The sequence below is a fragment of the Myotis lucifugus genome, unplaced genomic scaffold (assembly GCF_000147115.1).
Source record: "Myotis lucifugus unplaced genomic scaffold, Myoluc2.0 scaffold_1109, whole genome shotgun sequence".
NCBI classification, from domain to species: domain Eukaryota; kingdom Metazoa; phylum Chordata; class Mammalia; order Chiroptera; family Vespertilionidae; genus Myotis; species Myotis lucifugus.
Window position 1 is genome coordinate 1 of NW_005872157.1, and position 20,618 is coordinate 20,618.

The 20,618-nt window shown below is 35.8% G+C and overlaps 1 protein-coding gene across 1 annotated transcript in view; it reads left to right on the top strand.

The window, feature by feature from the left end:
• Positions 1 to 3,572: 3,572 nt before the first annotated feature.
• Positions 3,573 to 20,618, top strand: part of LOC102436139 (sodium leak channel non-selective protein) — a gene marked incomplete at its 5' end in the record, with an annotated part of 82,701 nt that continues 65,655 nt past the window's right edge. The window contains 3 exons of the mRNA XM_023748056.1: positions 3,573 to 3,709; positions 4,954 to 5,095; positions 19,561 to 19,634. Of these exons, the coding sequence (XP_023603824.1) occupies positions 3,573 to 3,709; positions 4,954 to 5,095; positions 19,561 to 19,634 (353 nt within the window). The remainder of the gene's footprint in view (positions 3,710 to 4,953; positions 5,096 to 19,560; positions 19,635 to 20,618) is intronic.

Genomic DNA, 20,618 nt, shown 5'->3' on the forward strand with positions numbered 1-20,618 from the left:
TTTCTTCATTGACTGGCTTGTGTCACTTAGCCTATGCTCTCAGTTCCATCCATGCTGTTGCGATGGGAAGAGTTCCTTCTTTTTTACAGCAGCGCGTATTCCATCGCGTGTATGTGTACAGATTTCTAATCCATTCATCTACTAGAGAGGCACACATACTGTGTCTCCAGATCATATATATGGAGAAGTGCGGCGCTATACACATATGGGCGCACATACCCTCTCAGAGGGGTGTCTCGGGTCTCGGGAGATATATCCCTAAAAGTGGGAACACGGGGTCAAATGGAGATTCCCTTTTCCAGCTTTTTGAGGAAACCCCACTGTCCTTCCAGGGGGTGCCCCCAGCCGGCATTCCTCCCAGCGTGGACCAAGGGTCCCTTTTTCTGCACATCTCTCAGCACTTGTCGTTTGTGGATTTGTTGATGATAGCCATTCTGACAGGTGTGAGATGGTACCTCATTGTTGTTTTGATTTGCATCTCTCGGATGATTAGTGACTTTGAGCATGTTTTCATATGTCTCTTGGCTTTCTGAATGTCCTCTTTTGAAAGGTGTCTATTTAGGTCATTTGCCCATTTTTTGATTGGATTGTTTATCTTCTTTTTGTTAAGTTGTATGAGTTCCCTATAAATTTTGGAGATTAGGCCCTTATCAGATATGACATTGGCAAATATGTTTTCCCACGCAGTGGGTTTTCTTGTTGTTTTGTTGATGGTTTCTTTTGCTGTGCAGAAGCTTTTTATTTTGATGTAGTCCCATTTGTTCATTTTCTCTTTAGTTTCAACTGCCCTAGGAGCTGTATCAGTGAAGAAATTGCTTTGGCATATGTCTGAGATTTTGTTGCCTTTGGATTCTTCTAGAATTTTTATGGTTTCCTGTCGTACATTTAAGTCCTTTATCCATTTTGAGTTTATTCTTGTGTATGGTGTAAGTTGGTGGTCTAGTTTCATTTTCTTGCATATATCTGTCCAATTTTCCCAACACCATTTATTGAAGAGACTGTCTTGGCTCCATTGTATGTTCTTGCCTCCTTTGTCAAATATTAATTGAGCATATTGGTTCGGGCTAATTTCTGGACTCTCTATTCTATTCCACTGATCTATATGTCTGTTCTTGTGCCAGTACCAGGCAGTTTTGAGAACAGTGGCTTTGTAATCCAGTTTGATATCTGTCTAGCCCCAGAACTTAACAATTACCTGGCCTCTAGGATTTGATTTATAAGTGACTGGATCAATGTATAAATAAATCTGTTGACAAATGCATGAACTAAATACTTTAGTTCTGCTCTGTCTTCTCCGCTTTTTCAGGTCTCTTTCTTTGGCCTCATATAATTGTCTTTCTTTCTGGTCTGACTTAACTTACTAACTGCTTTTTCTTTTTCTGTGTACTCTACTTAGCTGTGTCAATGAGCTTTTAGAAAAGAAGTCTCTTTTTCATGAACATCTTTGTTTATGTGCGGAACCCTTTTTCTAATCGCCTACATCTCATGGACATGCTAGTCATTTTGTTTTGTGCCTTTGGGAGCTAATCCTTTAACACTGTCATTATCATAACCATCAAATTATGGAGAACGTGCTGTGCTCAGTGCTCCATTTCGGGAGGGAGGAAGGCAATGAGCAGGAGCAGCCCCTTCCCTAAATGAGATTACCACCTATGACAGGAAGCCAGACAAGCCACAGAATTAAATAAAACATAGAAATGGCAAAAGTGAATTGTTTCTATTATATAAAACAAAGATGTTAGATTTTGTAGTACAGTGAGAAAAAGGGCCCATTTCCCTGATCTAGAAATGAAACAAATAATCTCACTATGGCTCACAACCAATTGGCCAACTGAGCCATATATTGTCTTAAAATTGTGATGTTCTCCAAAAATGCAGCCTCATGTTTTCTCTGGTCAGTTGGGATATCCCCTATATGGGAACAAGGCAGCTGCTACCTGTCTTCCTGTTATAAGAACTCGATGGTAATCTTTCCGCAAACACAAGACAAATTGTAATTATAGAGGAAAAGCATACTCAACAAGAGATGAGAAGCTGATGGCTTTGGAATCATCATAACCTGACTGAAAAGGCTGCCTGAATTAGATGTACTCTTCATACAGAATCCACGTTCAAAGATGCAGTTTGCAGAGTTAGGACAGGAGAGAGGGTGGACCTGCAGAGGTGAATTCCGTCTGTACAAAGGTCAGGGAGGAAGGGAATGGTCAAGAGCAGTAAGGAAGGGCCTCAAGAGAAGCCAGCCGTGGGAGGGGAAAGAAGGGAGGATGAGCAAGTGTGGAAGCCACTACATCATTTTTCAAGTCAGAATTCTGCCAGCCAAGTCCATTCTTACAATGTCTCCTTCGCTCAGCGTTGGTTCCAGTTTATGATGTTAAGCCTTGGCTTCCCTGAATCCTGATTTGTAGAAATATAAAAACCAATCAGAAAGAATATATGCACCCCAATGTTCATAGCAGCATTATTTACAATAGCTAAGAGCTGGAAACAGCCCAAGTACCCATCAGTAGATGAGTGGATAAATAAGCTGTGGTACATTTACACCATGGACTTCAAAAAGGAGATCTTACCCTTTTGCGACAGCACGGATGTACCTGCAGACTGTTAAGCTAAGCGAAATAAGCCAGTTAGAGAAAGACAAATATTACGTGATCTCACTTATATGTGGAATCCAATGACCAAAATAAACTGACAAACAAAATAGATCTAGAGGCATGGCTACATGGAACAAAATAACAGATCTCAATGTAGAGGAGGGTAGAGGGGACAGGAAGAGATTAACCAAAGAATATATATTCATATGTGCATAACCCATAGACATAGACAATAGTTTGGGGAAGGCTTGGGAGGAGGGCTTGGGTGGAGTGAGGAAAAAGGGGCAAAATGGGGATCATCTGTGATACTGTCAATGATCAAATTTTTAAAAAATTTCAACCATCTTATAGAAAAATAAATGCATACAGACATACATGCATACATACCATTTGCTTATCATTTCTTGTAGAGATACTTAATGGCACATAATGTATTAATTCCCAACCATCTTTTTTACTATATAGAAAACTCTTCTGTGTTGTTTTCATTTTGAGCTTTTCTTTTTAATCTGCTACAATAAATGACCAATTTTCTTCACATTTTCCCTCTTTTCAAATATTACTACTTAGGATTTTCATTTATTATTTTATCCATTGGGATTCTAATTCGAGCACACATTTATAAAACACATTTTATTGTTTGGCTATGTTAGTGATAAATAAGTCAACAATAAAAAATGTTTGGTATGAAAAGGGGCCTATATCTGGGAATAAAATCACATAATTTTTTTTCTTCTAATATTTTTTTTCTGGTTTAGATTTTTGTTTAGTTTTAGTTTTGTTTTTGTTTCCCCATGCTCAGTTTGAGCGCTCAGAGAGCAATGGAGGGCAGGGACAGAAGTATACTTGGTAGTTCTTTGCTGCCATCTACTGCGTCTTCATGTAACAACTCTTGTTTCTTTGATTCAGAAAATTTCATCATCTATGACTTACAGCACTATAGTTTCCTCCCTTTTCTCCTTCTTTCTATTTTTTCTTTAGTTAAAGCAAAGTGAAGCAAATGCAGACACCAAAGAAAAACTCCCTCTGCGTCTTCGAATCTTTGAGAAATTTCCAAACAGACCGCAGATGGTGAAAATCTCAAAGCTTCCTTCCGATTTTACAGTTCCCAAAATCAGGTATGAACGTATTTCTTTGTTTATCTCAAATATACTGCAAATGACTCATCTCACATCTGATTCAGCTCTTCTTTCAAACTCATGTGGTTGTGGATTTTTTAAAGTTATTCTCTGTCTTTCTACTCACTCTGTGTTTAAAAACCATTGACCCCTTTAAGCAGTATACTCAGAGCAGTGTCATCTGACAAGTATATTAGCCTTAGCAAGAAGGCTGCTACCCACTGCTCCTCCCTGAGATGCTCCTCAGGGATTTGACTTCCCAGGTAACTGGCGGAGGTCATTGAGGTCACAGAGATGGCAGATAGACATCCACCTCTGACCCTCAACTGAGGCCCTTCTATTTTCAAATCCGTAGAGAAAGGGCACTGGCAGGTTTCCGTACTACTGTAACAGCATTGTTTAGGGTGCCATGTCTGATTACAATATAATTTGTCTTCCTCTTTTTGATAGAAGAACCATGGCATTACCCACTCACACCAATTTGATTTTCTACCATTTTGCCCTCCAATTACACAGTTGCATAGAAGATGCTTTAAAACACTTATTTTAAAAAATTAAAGGAAATTCTTTCAGTTATGGGTCAAAAATTACAAACAGAACCAGGGTAATATTAAATATGACCTTATTATGTAACTGGTTTTAAAAACAATTCTATGGGGCCATTATAAAAGTATGAGACTAGAGGTGGTACAATAATATTTAAAATTCAAATAGAAATATATTTTGCATTTCTGATTTTTTTAAAAATTTAAAAGCTGAAAATATGAGGTATAAAAGACATGTAAATTAGATACAAGATTAGTGGTTATTTGAAAAGATGTTATTTGAATTCTCACCATGCTGTAGAGATCAGATGAAGTAACTTTTTTTGAGTTATTTTGAGTCTTTAAATGCAAAATTATCTCTCAGAGATTCTTAAGATGATTGGAAGTTCAGAGAAATGGACTAATTCTTTCAAGTCTTTGAAGGGGGAAAAGTATCTTACTACCACAATAGGATTAAAAGATACTATGAATTACTAAATTCATAGTATCTTTTAAGTTATTTCAGGGACATTACCTTTGTAAAGCAGTAATGACCAAGATTTAAGAAACTTTCTCTAAATTCATTACTTTGGTAATTCATCTATGGCATATCTTGTTGCCTACGAACTTTGTCAGTGCTTTATTATAGCTTAAGAAAAATGCCACCACTTGCTCCATCTCATCAATAATGCTTCATGTATGTCTACTTCATTTGCAAAGGGAAAGTTTTATGAAGCAGTTCATTGATCGCCAGCAACAGGACACTTGCTGCCTCTTAAGAAGCCTTCCGTCAGCCTCTTCCTCATCATGTGATCACTCCAAACGGTCTGCAATTGAGGACAACAAATACATTGACCAAAAAGTAAGCACCACTGTCTCTAATAACCACATTTTTCTTAAGCACATATGTTAGAGAACAAAACCACAGAACTGTGTGGGGTTCTGAAATCTAATGTCTCAGAAGAATAACGAGAAACATTTATTTGTAGAAGGAATCATTACACCTAACATTGCTTAATTTATAAATTTAAATTTTGGATTTCTATAAGTGAGCATTCGAGCCATGCCATGTAGCAGAAGTGTGACTTGGAATAGGTCAGTTCCCTCCTCTAACCTGCATTTTCTCACCTGCAGCAGGAAGGGCTCAGGTCTCTACTGTTCAGCCCAGGTTTAATGGTTGCCTGTCTGTTGCCTTTTGCAAGAAACCATGCTTATTTCAGTTGTTACACACCAGGGAGAATAACCAGAGCAAGTTTCTCTAAAATCAGTCAAAATAATTACCACTTATTGCGTGCTTAGTAAGTGGCAGGAATTTTCTTAGACACATTGTCTTACTCATGCTCTGATTTACCTATTTCTTTGTCATTTGAAAAGTGATATGGAATTTTTTTTCTCATATTCCACTGTTAGAACATGAAAGATCAATGATTAAATGAGATGAAAGATGAGAGTTTGCAAAGGCATCTAATTTACTTGCAATTATTTCTCCTCATAAGTTTTAGTTTATTTTTCATTTCTTTAAATCCTTGATGCCCTTTTTGTTTATAATCAAATACATATTTCTCTATCATCATGTAAAAATAAAATACCAACTCTTTCATTTTCCAACATTCTCTATTTATCCCCCCATTTCCCTCCTACCCATAAGGGTTATATTATCAGAGTACCTTTGCTTTTCTCCTCTCCTTCTTTCCCACCATCCCCTACTCAAACTTGAACTTCTCCCCTTTGTCATCCCCCTGCCAATTCCTCTGTTTTCTGCTGTAGTTTAGTGATTATGTTCTCAATTATTATGATCATCATTTCTTTTGCAACATGTCTGTTCTTGTTCAAGGATTTTTATTTATTTACTAGAGGCTCGATGCACGAAATTTATGCAAGGGCCTTGGCCCCTACCATTGCGGCAGCCTCCTCTGCCTCAGCCCCCTCTGCCTCGGCCCCCCACCTGCTGCAGCTTTGTCCAGAAGGAAGTACGTCCAGAAGGACATCCGGTCTAATTAGCATATTATGCTTTTATTATTATAGATTTTCTTTTAATCATCAAAGGATTTCATTCTTCTATGTCATAGATTCCAACATTATAGATTGAAAATCTAATGTCAATCTCTTTTTCCTTTTTTTTTTTACTTGAAAGTAATTAGATTTATGTTGTTGGTTGGTTGGTTTTCTTATTTCTTTGGGGAAGCTTGTAAGACTTTCTGAGAATCCTTAGAGTTCAGAACTTTACTGTGATATACTTTGTATGTCTTTTATCATTTGAACTGTCCAAACTAAGGAGTCTTCTCAGTTGGCAGACTAAGATATTTTTCAGGAAAATTTTTATTATTTATTCAATTATTACTTTTCCATCTACTCTTTTTTCCCCCCTCCTCATTTTCTCTTATGATTGGTGTCTCTCTATTTTTCTTCTGTGCTTTAAAATATTTGTTCAGCTTGATCTTCCAGGTCACTAATTTTGTCTCAACTAAGATCATCCTTTGCTTTTAAATTTTGAGTGAAAAGTTATGAAATGTTTATGTGTGCACATGTACTACTCTTAACTCACCTTAAAGACTTACGCTCTTTTTTATTATTATTAAATATGTCTCCTTTATTCTCCACAGTTATATTTCACTCAATACTATGTATAGGGCATGGATGCAAAAGTTCATATGTCAGCTAATAATCTGGTGAGAGGATAAAAATGGCCTGGTTTCATCCAATGAGTCTTGAAATTGCATTTTACATACTAGGAATATTTATTTTCTAAATTTTATTTCAAAAGATGTTAAGCCAGAGGTGTGCATTGAACCCTCACATAGGGTTGTGACCAGCTCTCTCCAGGAAGAGTGTGGAGAGCTGATATCATTTTTGCCCAAAGTGTGAAATCCAGAACATGCTTTTTAAAAATCACTGGTAACATTATCCCACTGGAAACACAAAATCCTATATAATAAAAGGCTAATATGCAAATTGTCCCCTCGACTGGGAGTTCAACCAGGGGGCAGAGCTGGCCAGCCAACCACCGTAGCCCTCCCCCTGTCAGCCCGTCCCTATTGGCCCCTATCAGGGCAGGCCAGCAGACCCCACCCATGCACGAATTCATGCACCGGGCCTCTAGTTAAATTATAGTCTAAAAAACTTATTTTCTCTCTAAAAGGAAACATAATGTTTCTCAAAAATTTGAACAGCATGTTTTGAAATAGGTAAGGAAAAAATTTAAAAGATTCTTGGCAGGTGTGGAGGGTTGTGAGTGGAGTTTAAGGAGAATTTGTCATACCCTTTTGTGTGCCACCAGCATCCCTCCTAGGGGATCTTTGTCTTGGGTTACACTCAGGGAACTTCATATGCCATTTCTGATTTCTTTGTGTCCTTATATTTTTGGGGCTTTTTAAAAATCTTCTCATTTAACAGTTATCTTTAATTAACTGAAAGTAAGAGGATAATTATAGTTGTATTCTGTAATCTTATACTTGAGCCTCCATCATAATCTCCTAAAATACAATGAACTGGCAATACATTGATTCTTGGTGATATCCAAGTCACTCAGCATCTAAAAGAAACTAGAATTGTTGAAGAGGGCTGGCAGTTCCCAATCTATAACGTCAGTTGACGAAACACACAATACATGATCTTATATAAGAAAAATTGTCAGTGATGGTTAGGCTGCCCTTCATTCCCATGTAAGGCTAGTTGGAATAATATTGTTTATCCCCTTAACAGCCTTCATGATCTGGGTAAATGCTGCAATGCAGAAAGTGGGATATAGAGAACGTATTTTCTCCATCTTAGTGGCTGCTACCCAGTGTGGCAGCAGCAAGACTTACCCGTGTGGCCATCCATTCTTAAAGCTTAGGTTGCCAGAAAAGTAAACTTAATAACATCTTTCACTTCAGCTCCATCAGTTACTGGAGTTCTTCGTAAATACTTAGGACTCATCATCCTTGTTGAGTGCCATTGGGCCAGGGAACTCAAGCCAGACAATCCCACCTACTGAACATCAGTGGTGAAGATTTGCAGGAAGCAGAAATCAAAGAGAAAGCAGTTTGGTATTTTCATTTTTTAATATGACAAGCCTTTTTCACTTTTATTAAGAAACCCCAGAGCCACTTAAAAGCAAAAAATACATAAACACCAACAAAAATCCTGAACAGAGATTAAGCTCCCCAGTAAAGTATTAGGAATTTCCATTACAATCCTAGTTGTCTTCGGAAATGCCAGTCAATGTCATATGGATGGTAAGGCACTTCACTTTATGTGAAAAAATTCTTCCAACACCAACACAAATTGAGACTGTTTTTCCTCAAAGAGTGGTAAGAAATAAAAAGAAAATGAAAGTCTGGCTTATCATTGATTCTATAATATGACAAAGAAACAATAAAATAAAACCTTCCCCTTAATGATTACCGGGAAGGGGAAACTTCATTACACTACAGGGAAGCACTTTTGCCAGGGAAAACAGAGTCCCAGGAACCTAAAGATCACAAGTGAAGTGGGGGGGGGCCGGCGGGGGGGAGACCAAAGCTGACAACAAAGGCTAAGGGGCAGGGGGAGTGAGAGTGATTAAGCAATGCAGGAAACACAAAAGCACATGTAAGGCAAGGTTTTCTCAGAGTCATTACCCTGGGTTTAAACATCCATAAGCAATTCCTATGGCAACCTCACTTTGCAGAGGCCATGCTTTTAAAATAGCCGTGTTCAGTTACCTTTATCATGCGGTTTAGCATTCTTGTTCTTCTCCTTGTAAACAATAAGCAATCAAGAATGTAAAAGCTTTAAGCCATTGTTGTGGCCTGCCCAGATCCTACAGAAAGGATAAATCTGCAAATCTTGAGAGGAGTTTTTCTAGTTTCCAGGCAGAAGAAAATCAGTCAATGGTTTTCTACCTATTTTTTTTCTCCATATTATTGAAATTAAACCCTAGGTTTATTAAGTTGAGTGCTTGTTAATAAACTGAGACGTAACTTGGCTTTCCAGTAACTCTTCTAGAAGCTTATAATCTAATGGGAAGAAACACATGTAAATGGATGAAAATAAAAAGAATTACAGGAACACGAGACAGGACCTAAGTCCTCCTTATGGGAGAAGAAAGTTTGAGCGATACAGGAGGAAGGTGCTCCAGGCAGAGAGGAAGGCATGTGGAAGGACACGGAAAGCATAACATGCTTGACATGTGAGAAGCAGAGTAGAATAGAGATGGAGTGATATAGCTTTCAATCCTCACCTATAAAATAGAGATTTTTATTTTTAAGGTTTTTATGATGATTTAATAATATATGTTAAGTGCACCTAACATACGTGCCTATCATACCAGAAAAGAAAGGTTATTGATATTAAATTATACTGTGAAGTCAGACTCAGCAAATAGACTTGTATTAATCAATCCAGGCAAATGACTTTACTTAAATTAGCCTTCAGCTGTAACAGTCTAGTTGAGCACAATATATTAAGTCCTGCTTTATTTTCCCTATTGTCCACGAATCTGATTTTTTTTTTAGTCTGATTTTTAATGACATTTTAGTTACTAACCTCCATTGCCTGTCTAGTGTCTTAGACTCTCAAAAAGTAAATTAAATTGTTCTGGAAAGATTTGCTCTTCGCAAAGCTTTGTTGATTGCCATTCAGCACTTTGTAATTTTCTGTGTGATTATAGAGTATTCGATGATTTGTTCCAGGAACTCCACACATAGCAACTTATTCAGCCTCATCTGTAATTTCCAGGATGAACATTTACTCAGTTTTAAAAAGAGAACAGCCCGTTTTTATCTTTAGGACTTTTGCTCTTCTGAAAGAATCTTCTAAAATGACAGCTTAGCATCTCTGCAGTGTCATTCAAGATATTTCTCTAGGACAGTGGTCGGCAAACTGCGGCTCTCGAGCCACATGCGGCTCTTTGGCCCCTTCAGTGTGGCTCTTCCACAAAATACCTCGTGCGGGCGCACACAAACAGTGCGATTGAAACTTTGTGGCCCATGCGCAGAAGTCGGTATTTTGTGGAAGAGCCACACTCAAGGGGCCAAAGAGCCGCATGTGGCTTGTGAGACGCAGTTTGCCGACCACTGCTCTAGGAGATAGTATGATACTGCCACCTAACCAGGGCCTGTATCCCAAAGATGCCATGTAGTGTGGTCCAAGGGAGGGAAGAATTGGTGGTCATCAGACCAAATATGAAAACCCTATCTATGCACTTGTCTCTTTAGCATAAAATGTTTTAGTATTTCATTGATTGTCCATCTAGTTACAATCATGGAGCAGAAACAAAAAACATAATATAAGGGAAAACTTTGTTTTTATTCTTATTGATCTTTGCGGTATGTTTTAGCTCAGATTAAAATACAGCTGCATTTGAGTACACATTCTTTCATCTGACAGTCATTTATTGAGGATCTTTAAATGCAAACAGTGTGCTGGGTCCTGGGTAAAAAAAACACATTTTACTGCTTTTAACTAACAGGAAAGTAGGAATTCCCTATCAGTGATTTTTTTAGTTTGAGGTTATATGTAATTTCTTTGCATTCTTTCTATGTACATGCATTGAGGGTCAAAGTAAATCAGTCTAGGATTACACATCTTTTATAGGCAATACAGAAGGCTTTTACTCAAGAGGCTTTGGTACTGGCTCCAAAACAGGTGTCAGAGAGCTGAGGTTGCAGCTAAACCTATATATGAAATTTACATTTGTTTCTACTTCTGAGTATAGTTTTGCTTGTAAGTTCTGTTTTCCATGAAGTGAGTTGTAGTTTCTGCTGCTCCTGATGTTCTTGTTATTTGGACCTGAAGTTAACTGAATCATAATTGGAGACCTGCTCCCTTGCATTACACTACCATGGATTTTAAATTCACAAACAGCTGCATGGTTATGAGCATCTGGCATTTTCTCCCAGAATCATAAATTCCTTCATTTTTTAAAAAAATCTCTGCAGATTTTCAATCTTTGTCTTTCTGTTTATATGAGCTATAACCTTAAAGTCATTTTATCTTTTACTTCTATAATTTAAATTTAACTACCATATGTTACAGTTTCTTACCAATAAGCACTGTATATTAAACACAGCTATTTTTTTCAATAATTGGGGATATCGCCATCCCCTCATTTTTTGCATCTTCAGTATTATTACACTAGTCTAGCTGATGTAAGGTGTAGAAGATTTGGCCAAATCTGCAATGATAGGCTACTACCTTAGTGACTAACGCATTGTCATAAAATTTCAAGTACAAAAAAGTCAAGCCAATTAAGTTTCCAGTCATTTAGTTTCTTTCTAGTTGTGCAATATTTTTCTATATATCAAGTGAATTGATACATTTCAAACTAACTAGTGCCCCCTTGTAATTTTTATGTCATTCACATTTATTTCAAGGATTCCTTTTGTTAGGAAAAATGTGTAGAACAGAAAAGAGTCATTTTGTTGTTTTTGTTGCTGTTAATTCTCACCCAAGGATATTTTTCCATTGACTTTTAGAGAGAGTGGAAGGGAATGGGAGAAACATAGAGAGAATCAGTGTGCGAGAAACACATCAATTGGTTGCTTCCCACATGTACTTTGGCCAGGACCGGGGATTGAGCCTGCAACTAAGGTACATGCCATTGACTAGAATTGAACCCAGGACCCTTCAGTCTTCGGGCTAATGCTCTATCCACTGAGCCAAACCATCTAGGGCAAGTCATCTTTTAATATTAAGAAGTTTATTCATTCTTGAAATATATTTCAAAAACAAACTATGCGCAGTGCTAAACAATGAAGGGAAATATAATGGACAAGAAATATGCAATCCTTACCATATGGAACATATGACCTAGTGAAATTAACAGAAAGATAAAAAGATGTGTCATATACAGAGCAGAGATTGACATGTATGGGGTTCCCAGGAGCCCAAAGAAGGAGTGAAGGTGTGTGTGTGTGTGTGTGTGTGTGTGTGTGTGTGTGTGTATGCACTCACGCTCACACATACACATTTACATTTATATATTTTAATTTTTATTCCTAGTGTGTTTTTTTCAGGGTTCAGAACTTACAGTGTTAAAATAATTTAAGATCAGAAATCTATCATCTCAAACTCCCTTTTTATAAAATTCACATTCTAAGACATATTTGATATTATAATGCTATTCACCTGTATGTACATTATAATATGACTTTTGATCTTGCTGCCACCTACACCAAATTTTAAAATGTTTTCTTTCCAAGCATAATGTCAATTTTATAAAAACTTTACTTTATAGAAAGATCTTGCCATACACATGATCTGTCATATGCACCTTGATACTAATTTTCAGTTCACAGATGCATGAAAAATTCAAATATAGACAAATGAGGCATCAGCCTATGTAATTTTAAGTAATTGCTTATTTTTAATTATTATATTTTATGTGGGAGACTTATTCAATAAAGTGGCTCATTACAATAATTACACAATACCTTTCCAGCAGAAATGACATGCATCAAGCCCTGCTCATTGAACCTTGATTTTGTGCTTCATGATCATATATTTTTTAAAGATTTTGTATTGATTCTTTAGAAAGAGAGGAAGGGAGAGGGAGGCAGAAAGAGAAATATCGATGCAAGAGTGAAATGCTGATTGGCTGCTTCCGGCACCTGGGATCGAGCTTGAAACCTGGACATGTGCCCAAACTGGGAATTGAACCAGCAACCCTTCAGTACACAGGATGATGCCCAACCAACTTAGCCACGCTGGCCAGGGCTATGTTCATATTTTTATAAACATTTTCCTATAATTATCGATCCATTAATATTTTTAAAAGTGAGAAAATAAAAATAGGGCCTTTACACTTTTTCCCAGTTAGAAACAGAAATGTATTGTTAGCAACTCCAAATCAGAAAAGTTAGTCAAATACTTATAGTATTTGTTGTTTTCTTTCTCAAATAAATATTAATGGCTTCATTTTAAAGTGAAAATACTATTTTTTATATCTAAGCACTGCACCACTCCAAAAGAATCTGATATTCCCTAATGGGTCTGTGGTTACTCCCAGGTGTTTGAATAAATTGAATTAATATCCTAGTTAATTGAAAGACTTGATAGGGCCCTGATTTTAAGGAATCAGTAAATGTATAATATAAATACTTATAACCATACTGGCTTTAATGGCTTAGAAAAGTTCATTGATCTCTTTTAGTGTTTCAGGATTGTTATTCTGGAAATAAATTGGGCATATATAGATAGAATAAAGAAAAAAATGGCTAGTACAGATTTTACAGTAGGATATAGGATAAAGAAGAACTTACATGTGAGTAAAGCAAATCTTTCAAGTCAAGCAGACAATATTACAGCATTGTATGGAAAATGCTTTTTTAATACTGTTAAACCTAATGACATCTTTTCCATTGTTTTTTTAAGAGTGGAGGGTGGGGGTGGGGAGAGAGAGAAACATCACATCGATTGATTACCCCTTGCAACCAAGGATCAAACCTGCAACCCAGGTACATGCCCTTGACTGGGAATCAAACCCACAACCCTTCAGTGCACACGCCAGTGCTCTAACCAATGCACAACACCAGCTAGGACAAACCTAGTGACATTTTACATATACACCATGATGTAGTGAAAAGATAGAGACATTGAAGCTATACAATCCAGAGCTCTAATCATAATTCTGCAGTTATTATCTTGGTAACCTTAGACAACCTAATTTCTATGAACCTCTAATTTCTTATTTGTAAAATAAATAATAATACCTACCTATGAGGATTAATTTTAAGAATAAGTTTAAACTATTTATATACCATCTCAACACATGATCAAAGAGCTAAATAAATTAATAAAGATTTATAGGATATGAAATACACAATTGACCAGTTTTATGTAATAGTCATTTATACAGTTCTTCATTCAATGACCAGAGGTTACACATTCTGATATAAGAACACACGAATGATTTACAAAACATGACCACTTACTGTGTCACAAAGGAATTCTAAATATAAGCCAAATTAATATCCCAGAGAAGAAATTATTTAACCAAAATGTAATAAAATTAGAAACCAAATAATAACCACAATAGATACCCACACATTTGGAAATTTTAAAACCACTCCTAAATAACTGAGGGAGTATAGAAGAAACCACAATGGAAATAAAAAGTATCTAGAACTGAAAAATAATGAATGTGATATGTATCAAATTTGTGAGAATTAGCTAAAGGCATTTTTTTCGAGGGAAAATATAGCCTTGTATATTTAGTAAACATAGAAAGGCTGACAATATTTCAAGTATTCAATCAAATATTTAGAATAATATCAACCATGAAAACAGCAGAAGGAAAGAAATAATAAAGATAAAAGCAGATATTAGTCAAATGAGGAAAAAAGCAATAAATGATATCAATAAAACTAAAATTTTGTTCCTTGAAAAGACTAATACAAGTTATAAATCTGCATCATATTCAACAAAAAATTAAGGAGCCTTAAGTTTACAAGTGGCAAAAGAATGCTAACAAGATATAAGAATGTAAGTAATGTAAGATATCAGTAATATTGTTCTCACAAGCCATTCCTGAGGAAACTACTAAAAAACATGCTTTGGACAACCAAAATGAACTCCAAAAATGACCCTAAGACATTGACATAAGAAGTAGTGGTAAGAATTCAAGATATAATTAAATGACTACATGAGAATTAAAATGAAGAGTAAAATATGTAATAGCTATTTGCTCTGCTCTGCTAATATGAGCACAGTACTTATATACAAATAAGAGAGGAGAACGGGAAGAATATATAAAAACACTTTTAAAAATATTCCTTAATTTTATTTTTGTTTTAGAATTGGTATTGTAATTCTGAGATACTGTCTATGAAACGTGAAATAAAACTAATGAGTAATTATGAGATAATCTAATTCTGTCATCCTCTATGTCCTTGATAATCAAGAGTCTTAATGGGGCAGGGAGGAAATACTGATGTCATATAGAAGAGATTAGGTAAAAACTTTATGTCCTGAATTTAAATGGAAAATATTAGAATAATCTCAGGCAAAATCCTCAAAACAATGAATAACTGCAGCAATGATTGTCATTGGAGTCTAGATTATGACCTTGAAACACCATTTCTCAATAAATAAACCAGGGCTTTTCAGAGAAAGTTGTTGATTTGGAATAGGACACATATAAGATGAGTTTGGAACAGCTTGTCATAGCTGAGAACAAGGGAGCTTTGCCAAAGATTACTAGAGTCTCATCAAAAGAACCTGTGGGCCAGTTTGACAAAGCTCCCCATTAGCACAGTTGGGATCATTTGACCTACCATACATATCATTGTAATGGATTGAAACCAATGAAGTCTGTTTAAATCTTTGAGTTCATAATGACATTTTTATAGTAATAATTGGTCGCCTTAAGAGGTTGATAGGAAACCAATTAATTACATAAAATTAAGTCAAGGTAAAAAAAACAAATTTATCTTGCCTTTTCCATATGAATTATACTAATGAGTAACCAAATAATACATGAGGAGAAGTACTTTATTATAAAAGTATTCCAACTAATAAGTGAAAAAGGAATACTTTTATGAACTGCATGAATCAATGATCTAAGCAATGAACATCAGTACTACTAACATCACAAAAAGAGAGACAACCAGACATTACGTGTCTGCCCATGAAATACTATGACCCCACCTATGGCCTTGCCAAAGGGATCAAATCTGAGTCTGATAAAACTCTGAATTCAGCTGCCAACCTGAAGGAAATACAGAAGACAGATGAATATGTGAACTATACCATGAATGTGCACCTAACAAAATCCAGACTTACAAAAACTATAGGTTAAATGGCTCAGGATCTTCAACTGTAAATGGAGAAAATGGAGAATCTGGATTTAAATATGTAAAAGACATTGCAAACAAAACAGCTAGATCTATTCATTGCTGTGCCCTTCAGCTCCAAATCATTTAACCACTAACTCTATGCAAATTGATTTGAACTTCCAGGCTCTTGAATTTCATGTTAAAGTGCACAGTTCTGGAAACATCTTTTAAATTAAAATTTTAAGACAAAAAAGGTTATCGCTATATGCTTGGACATTTAAATTTAATTTATATTTGATAATTAACTTAGCCAAAGAATGGTTATCTTGTGGAATTGAATGTATTCAGTTTACAAATGAATAAAACCACCAAAAAAGAGAAGCTTTTTAACTAATCTTTCTTTTCAATGCAACTCTATGTAAACATGTCACCCATACCCTTCATTTTAAGTCCTACATCTTTGATATGTTTATAAACAGAATGAGCAACTACTGACACCTTTCATAGCTGTAAATTTACAATTTCAGGTCTAAAATTACTATTATGAAATACATTTCTGTATTCCTTAAGTGTTTCAGGTGCCTGTTAGTGTCTTTTGGAACCAGGAGAGGGCACTGCAGAGCAGTGTAGCTCTAAGTACTTGCGACAGAGTCAGAAAATGTCCTTTACTAAAAGAAATGTGCAAAGCTATACTATAGAAATAAGAAAAACTGAAGGAATAACTAGATAATCACTACAGGCTTTTTTATTTACTACAAAACAAAACAGATAAAATATTTAACTAAATACATATCTAGGCTATCAAATGGAGATATATAGATGATAATGGATAGAGAGATATAGATGTAGATATAGGTATCTCCTTTCAAGAACATCCCAAAGCTGAATCTGAATCTCCTATTACAATATTTATTTTTTTTCACTACTTCTGCTGTTAGTGATAAAACCAGTTCTCAAATACTCCCTTGTACAGATTTAGAGTATATTTTATTTTAATCAGTTCAAGTTTAGGACAAAGGATATTCAATACAGAAATAATTTTAGAAACAATGTAATAAACATTATCCACAGTTTCTGAAAAGGTTTTTCCAAACATAAAGAACACTGTTTTAAGTACCAGCTGCTCAATTGCAGGGCAGTAGATAGGTGATTGAGTTCAGACCATCACCTTACACTAGGGAAAGATAACAAAGGCATGTCATCGTCTTGTGAAGATGAAATAAGAGTAATGGTACTCTAGGTCTTCTAAAACTTGCTGTCCCAGGCTCCCTGTGGCCTAGGCCTTTCTTATGTCTGTGTGCACTTAGGTATGGAAAGAGCAGAAGTGCCACCGTGATGGGACTGTTCGGCTGTGTGTTCAGTTTCCACAGTGACTCTAAACAGCATTCCTTAGATGTTCTGTCTATGCAAGGAAGTTAAATCAATGCCAGAAGTCACATCTTCAGGGGATGGGAGGAGATTTAAGAAAGTTTCATGATATATCATGGTAAACAGCCTTCTGTGTGCTACCCTGAATATGTAATTTCTAAAAATCTGACATCTACTCTTATCTTCTTGTCTACATATTATTCTCCTGAGTGTTCTAGTGAATAATGAAACCAATTCAGTTTTTCATTATTGAATGAAATAAGTGCCATCTTTCCCTGTGTGAGAAAATTTGCCAATGTGTTCAATGATCCTTACCTTTATTAGAGATTTTCTGTGAAATATAAAAATCATATTGTTAGGTTTTTTAAAATATATTTTTATTGATTTTTTACAGAGAGGAAGGGAGAGGGATAGAAAGTTAGAAACTTCGATGAGAGAGAAACATTGATCAGCTTCCTCCTGCACACCCCCTACTGGGGATATGCCCACAACCAAGGTACATGCCCTTGACTGGAATCGAACCTTGGACCCTTCAGTCCGCAGGCCAATGCTCTATCCACTGAGCCAAACCGGTCAGGGCCATATTGTTAGTTTTATGTTATCTAGGTTGTCAGTTGTGGCTTTTGAAAAGACCAATTTATGACCACCAGTTCTTCTCCAGCTATGGCTATATGGACATATTGGTTGACAGTACAATATTTGTTTATTGATGTGTTTGCAAATTGGAGCTCTGAAACTTTGCACCTCAAATTACTTAACTCTTGTTTGAAAGAAACTAGATGGTCTATTTTTACTGAATCCAGAATTGTTCTGTCTCCTGCTTTTCCTTTCCTTCCCTCAACTTTGTTTGGAACACGGTATGTTTTGTAGTGTTTCTTCCACTTGCCTTGCTTCAAGACTCACCTAGCTCAGCACTTACAGTGTGCACCGAATTAATTTGCCTTATGCATGCATTTCCAACTTCAGTCCTTTACTCACAGCATCCTTGGCCTCTAGAAATCTTAACTGTCCTTCAAGGCCCACCATAATTTCCACTTCTCCAATTAAGTTTTTGCCTACTATTTCAGGCACATCTATTTCTTCCCCATCCAAAGTCCTTCAACCCCTCTTTTTTCTACTGTGCATATCGCCTAGCACTTTACTGTCTACTGCATCCTATTTTTTACTGATTACCTCATATGTGATAGCCTTACCTTTGTAACTAGGTTTTTTAATTCTAGTAAGCAAAAACTCTGATTCCTAGTTACCCTATATCTCCAATAGTCTATCTCACAATAAGTGCCCAGGAAATCTAATCTAAACAAAATGACCAGCTCCTTGTCCAAGTATTATCTTTGGTCTGACTACTGGAGTTACACTTTCTAGTTACTGTGGTGAATCTCTCTCAGGGTGGTGTGCTTCTTTGTTCTTTTCTCTGCCTGGCTCCCTACATACCTTTCACCATCTGACTTCTGCAGCTATCAAGCAGGCCCGAGCTCAGGAAATGCATCTTCTAGTTTTTAGTCAGCCTCTAGTATTTTTCTTTTTAGTCCTTTTCCCTGGAATAATTTCATCATCATCAACTTGGAAGAAACCTCAAAAACTATTCATATTTCTCCCCATCCTTATCATTCAGATTAGTATTGAGCCTCAGGCCAAAAACCTGACACAGATGCAATGTAGAGGAGAGACCATTTTATTGAACAATGGCAATAAGGAGTCCTATATTCATTTCAGTGTTAAATTCTTTGGAAACTGAATAGTCTATCGAGGTGACATTATTACTAGTGAGCATAGCCAATGCATCTTTCCCATACCTGGACAAGCTTGTTTGCAGTTCTGCCTTAAAAAAAAAAGTAAAAGTAGAAAATAAAACTAAATGATAGAACCAATTGTATGATGATGCTTTTTATTGATTTTTTTTGTTAGAGAGAGAGAGAAATAGAGAGAGAGAGAGAGAGAGAGAGAGAGAGAGAGAGAGAACACTGATCTGTTATTCCACTTATTGATGCATTCATTGGTTGATTCTTCTATGTGCCCTGACCGGCGATGGAACCTGCAACCTTGTTGTATCAGGATGATGCTCTAACCCACTGACCTACCTAGCCAAGGATGATGATGCTTTTTGAAAAAATTCATGTTTAATATTTTAACAGTGTTATCTATTTAATGAACGTAATGATTTGTCGGTATATTAGTCCTTTTTTATTACAAAACTAAAGTCATGCTCATAATTTTACAGCTTCGCAAGTCTGTTTTCAGCATCAGGGCAAGGAATCTTCTAGAAAAGGAGACCGCAGTCACTAAAATCTTAAGGTAACAATGTGTTTAAAAACAGTGGAATTATATTAAGCAAAAAAGAGCTTTTCTAATGAATGAAATTTCCGAGTATCAATATATGCTTTCTGCTAGAAAGTAGGTTTGGTTAACTATTTACTTATAAACAGTGTCAAATACCTCATTAACATTTTTCCTGAAACAGTAATATTTTACTAGCTCAATTGGCCATTTATTTTATTTTCAGGTACTTAAACACAAATTATAATTATAAACTTTTACAAAAAGGTGAAAATACTTTTATTCCTACAAGTCATGTCTTTTTTGATAGCCAAAGGAGTTATCATAATCTAAGGGGAAAATAGTAAAAGGGTAAGCTTTTTAAAAGTAATTGTGATTTATTGATTTTTTAAGAATCAATTTATTTAAAATCTATAAGAATCAAAAGTATATTCATTTTAGAATGCTTATAAAACATAGAATTTTAATGCTGAAATCTAAAATATACCTTGAAGTGAAATATTAGAAAGGAAAATTAAGCCACCCACTTAAGAGTATTTTACAAGAGTATTTTATAATATAAAGTAATGTGATCATTATAAAAATTCATAAGCACTTGTAAGTTATTGGTACATAATGACACAGTTAAATATTGGGAGCTGAAGGTAGAATGACCGACAAGGTAAATGGGTAAATGTATACCAGGAAGCTCTCTTCAAGCTTGTGTGAAGGGAAAGGAGTCCCTTCTACTCTACCTTCATTAATAGGAACAGTCATTAAAGCATTTCCCCAGAATGTAGCTCACTGTAACTTGTATAACTGTAATTTAAAATAACACAAATATATGATTTGACAAACTATTTCAACTTTTTAACAGTACCTGAAATTTATATGCCAAAACCAATTCTAACTAATCAAGACAATATTCAATGTATTTATTTTTTATGTTAGCTGGCGATTCATGCACAGGATTGAATATGTATTGGAGTACCTTTTATGAAATGAGAATAAATATTTCTGGGG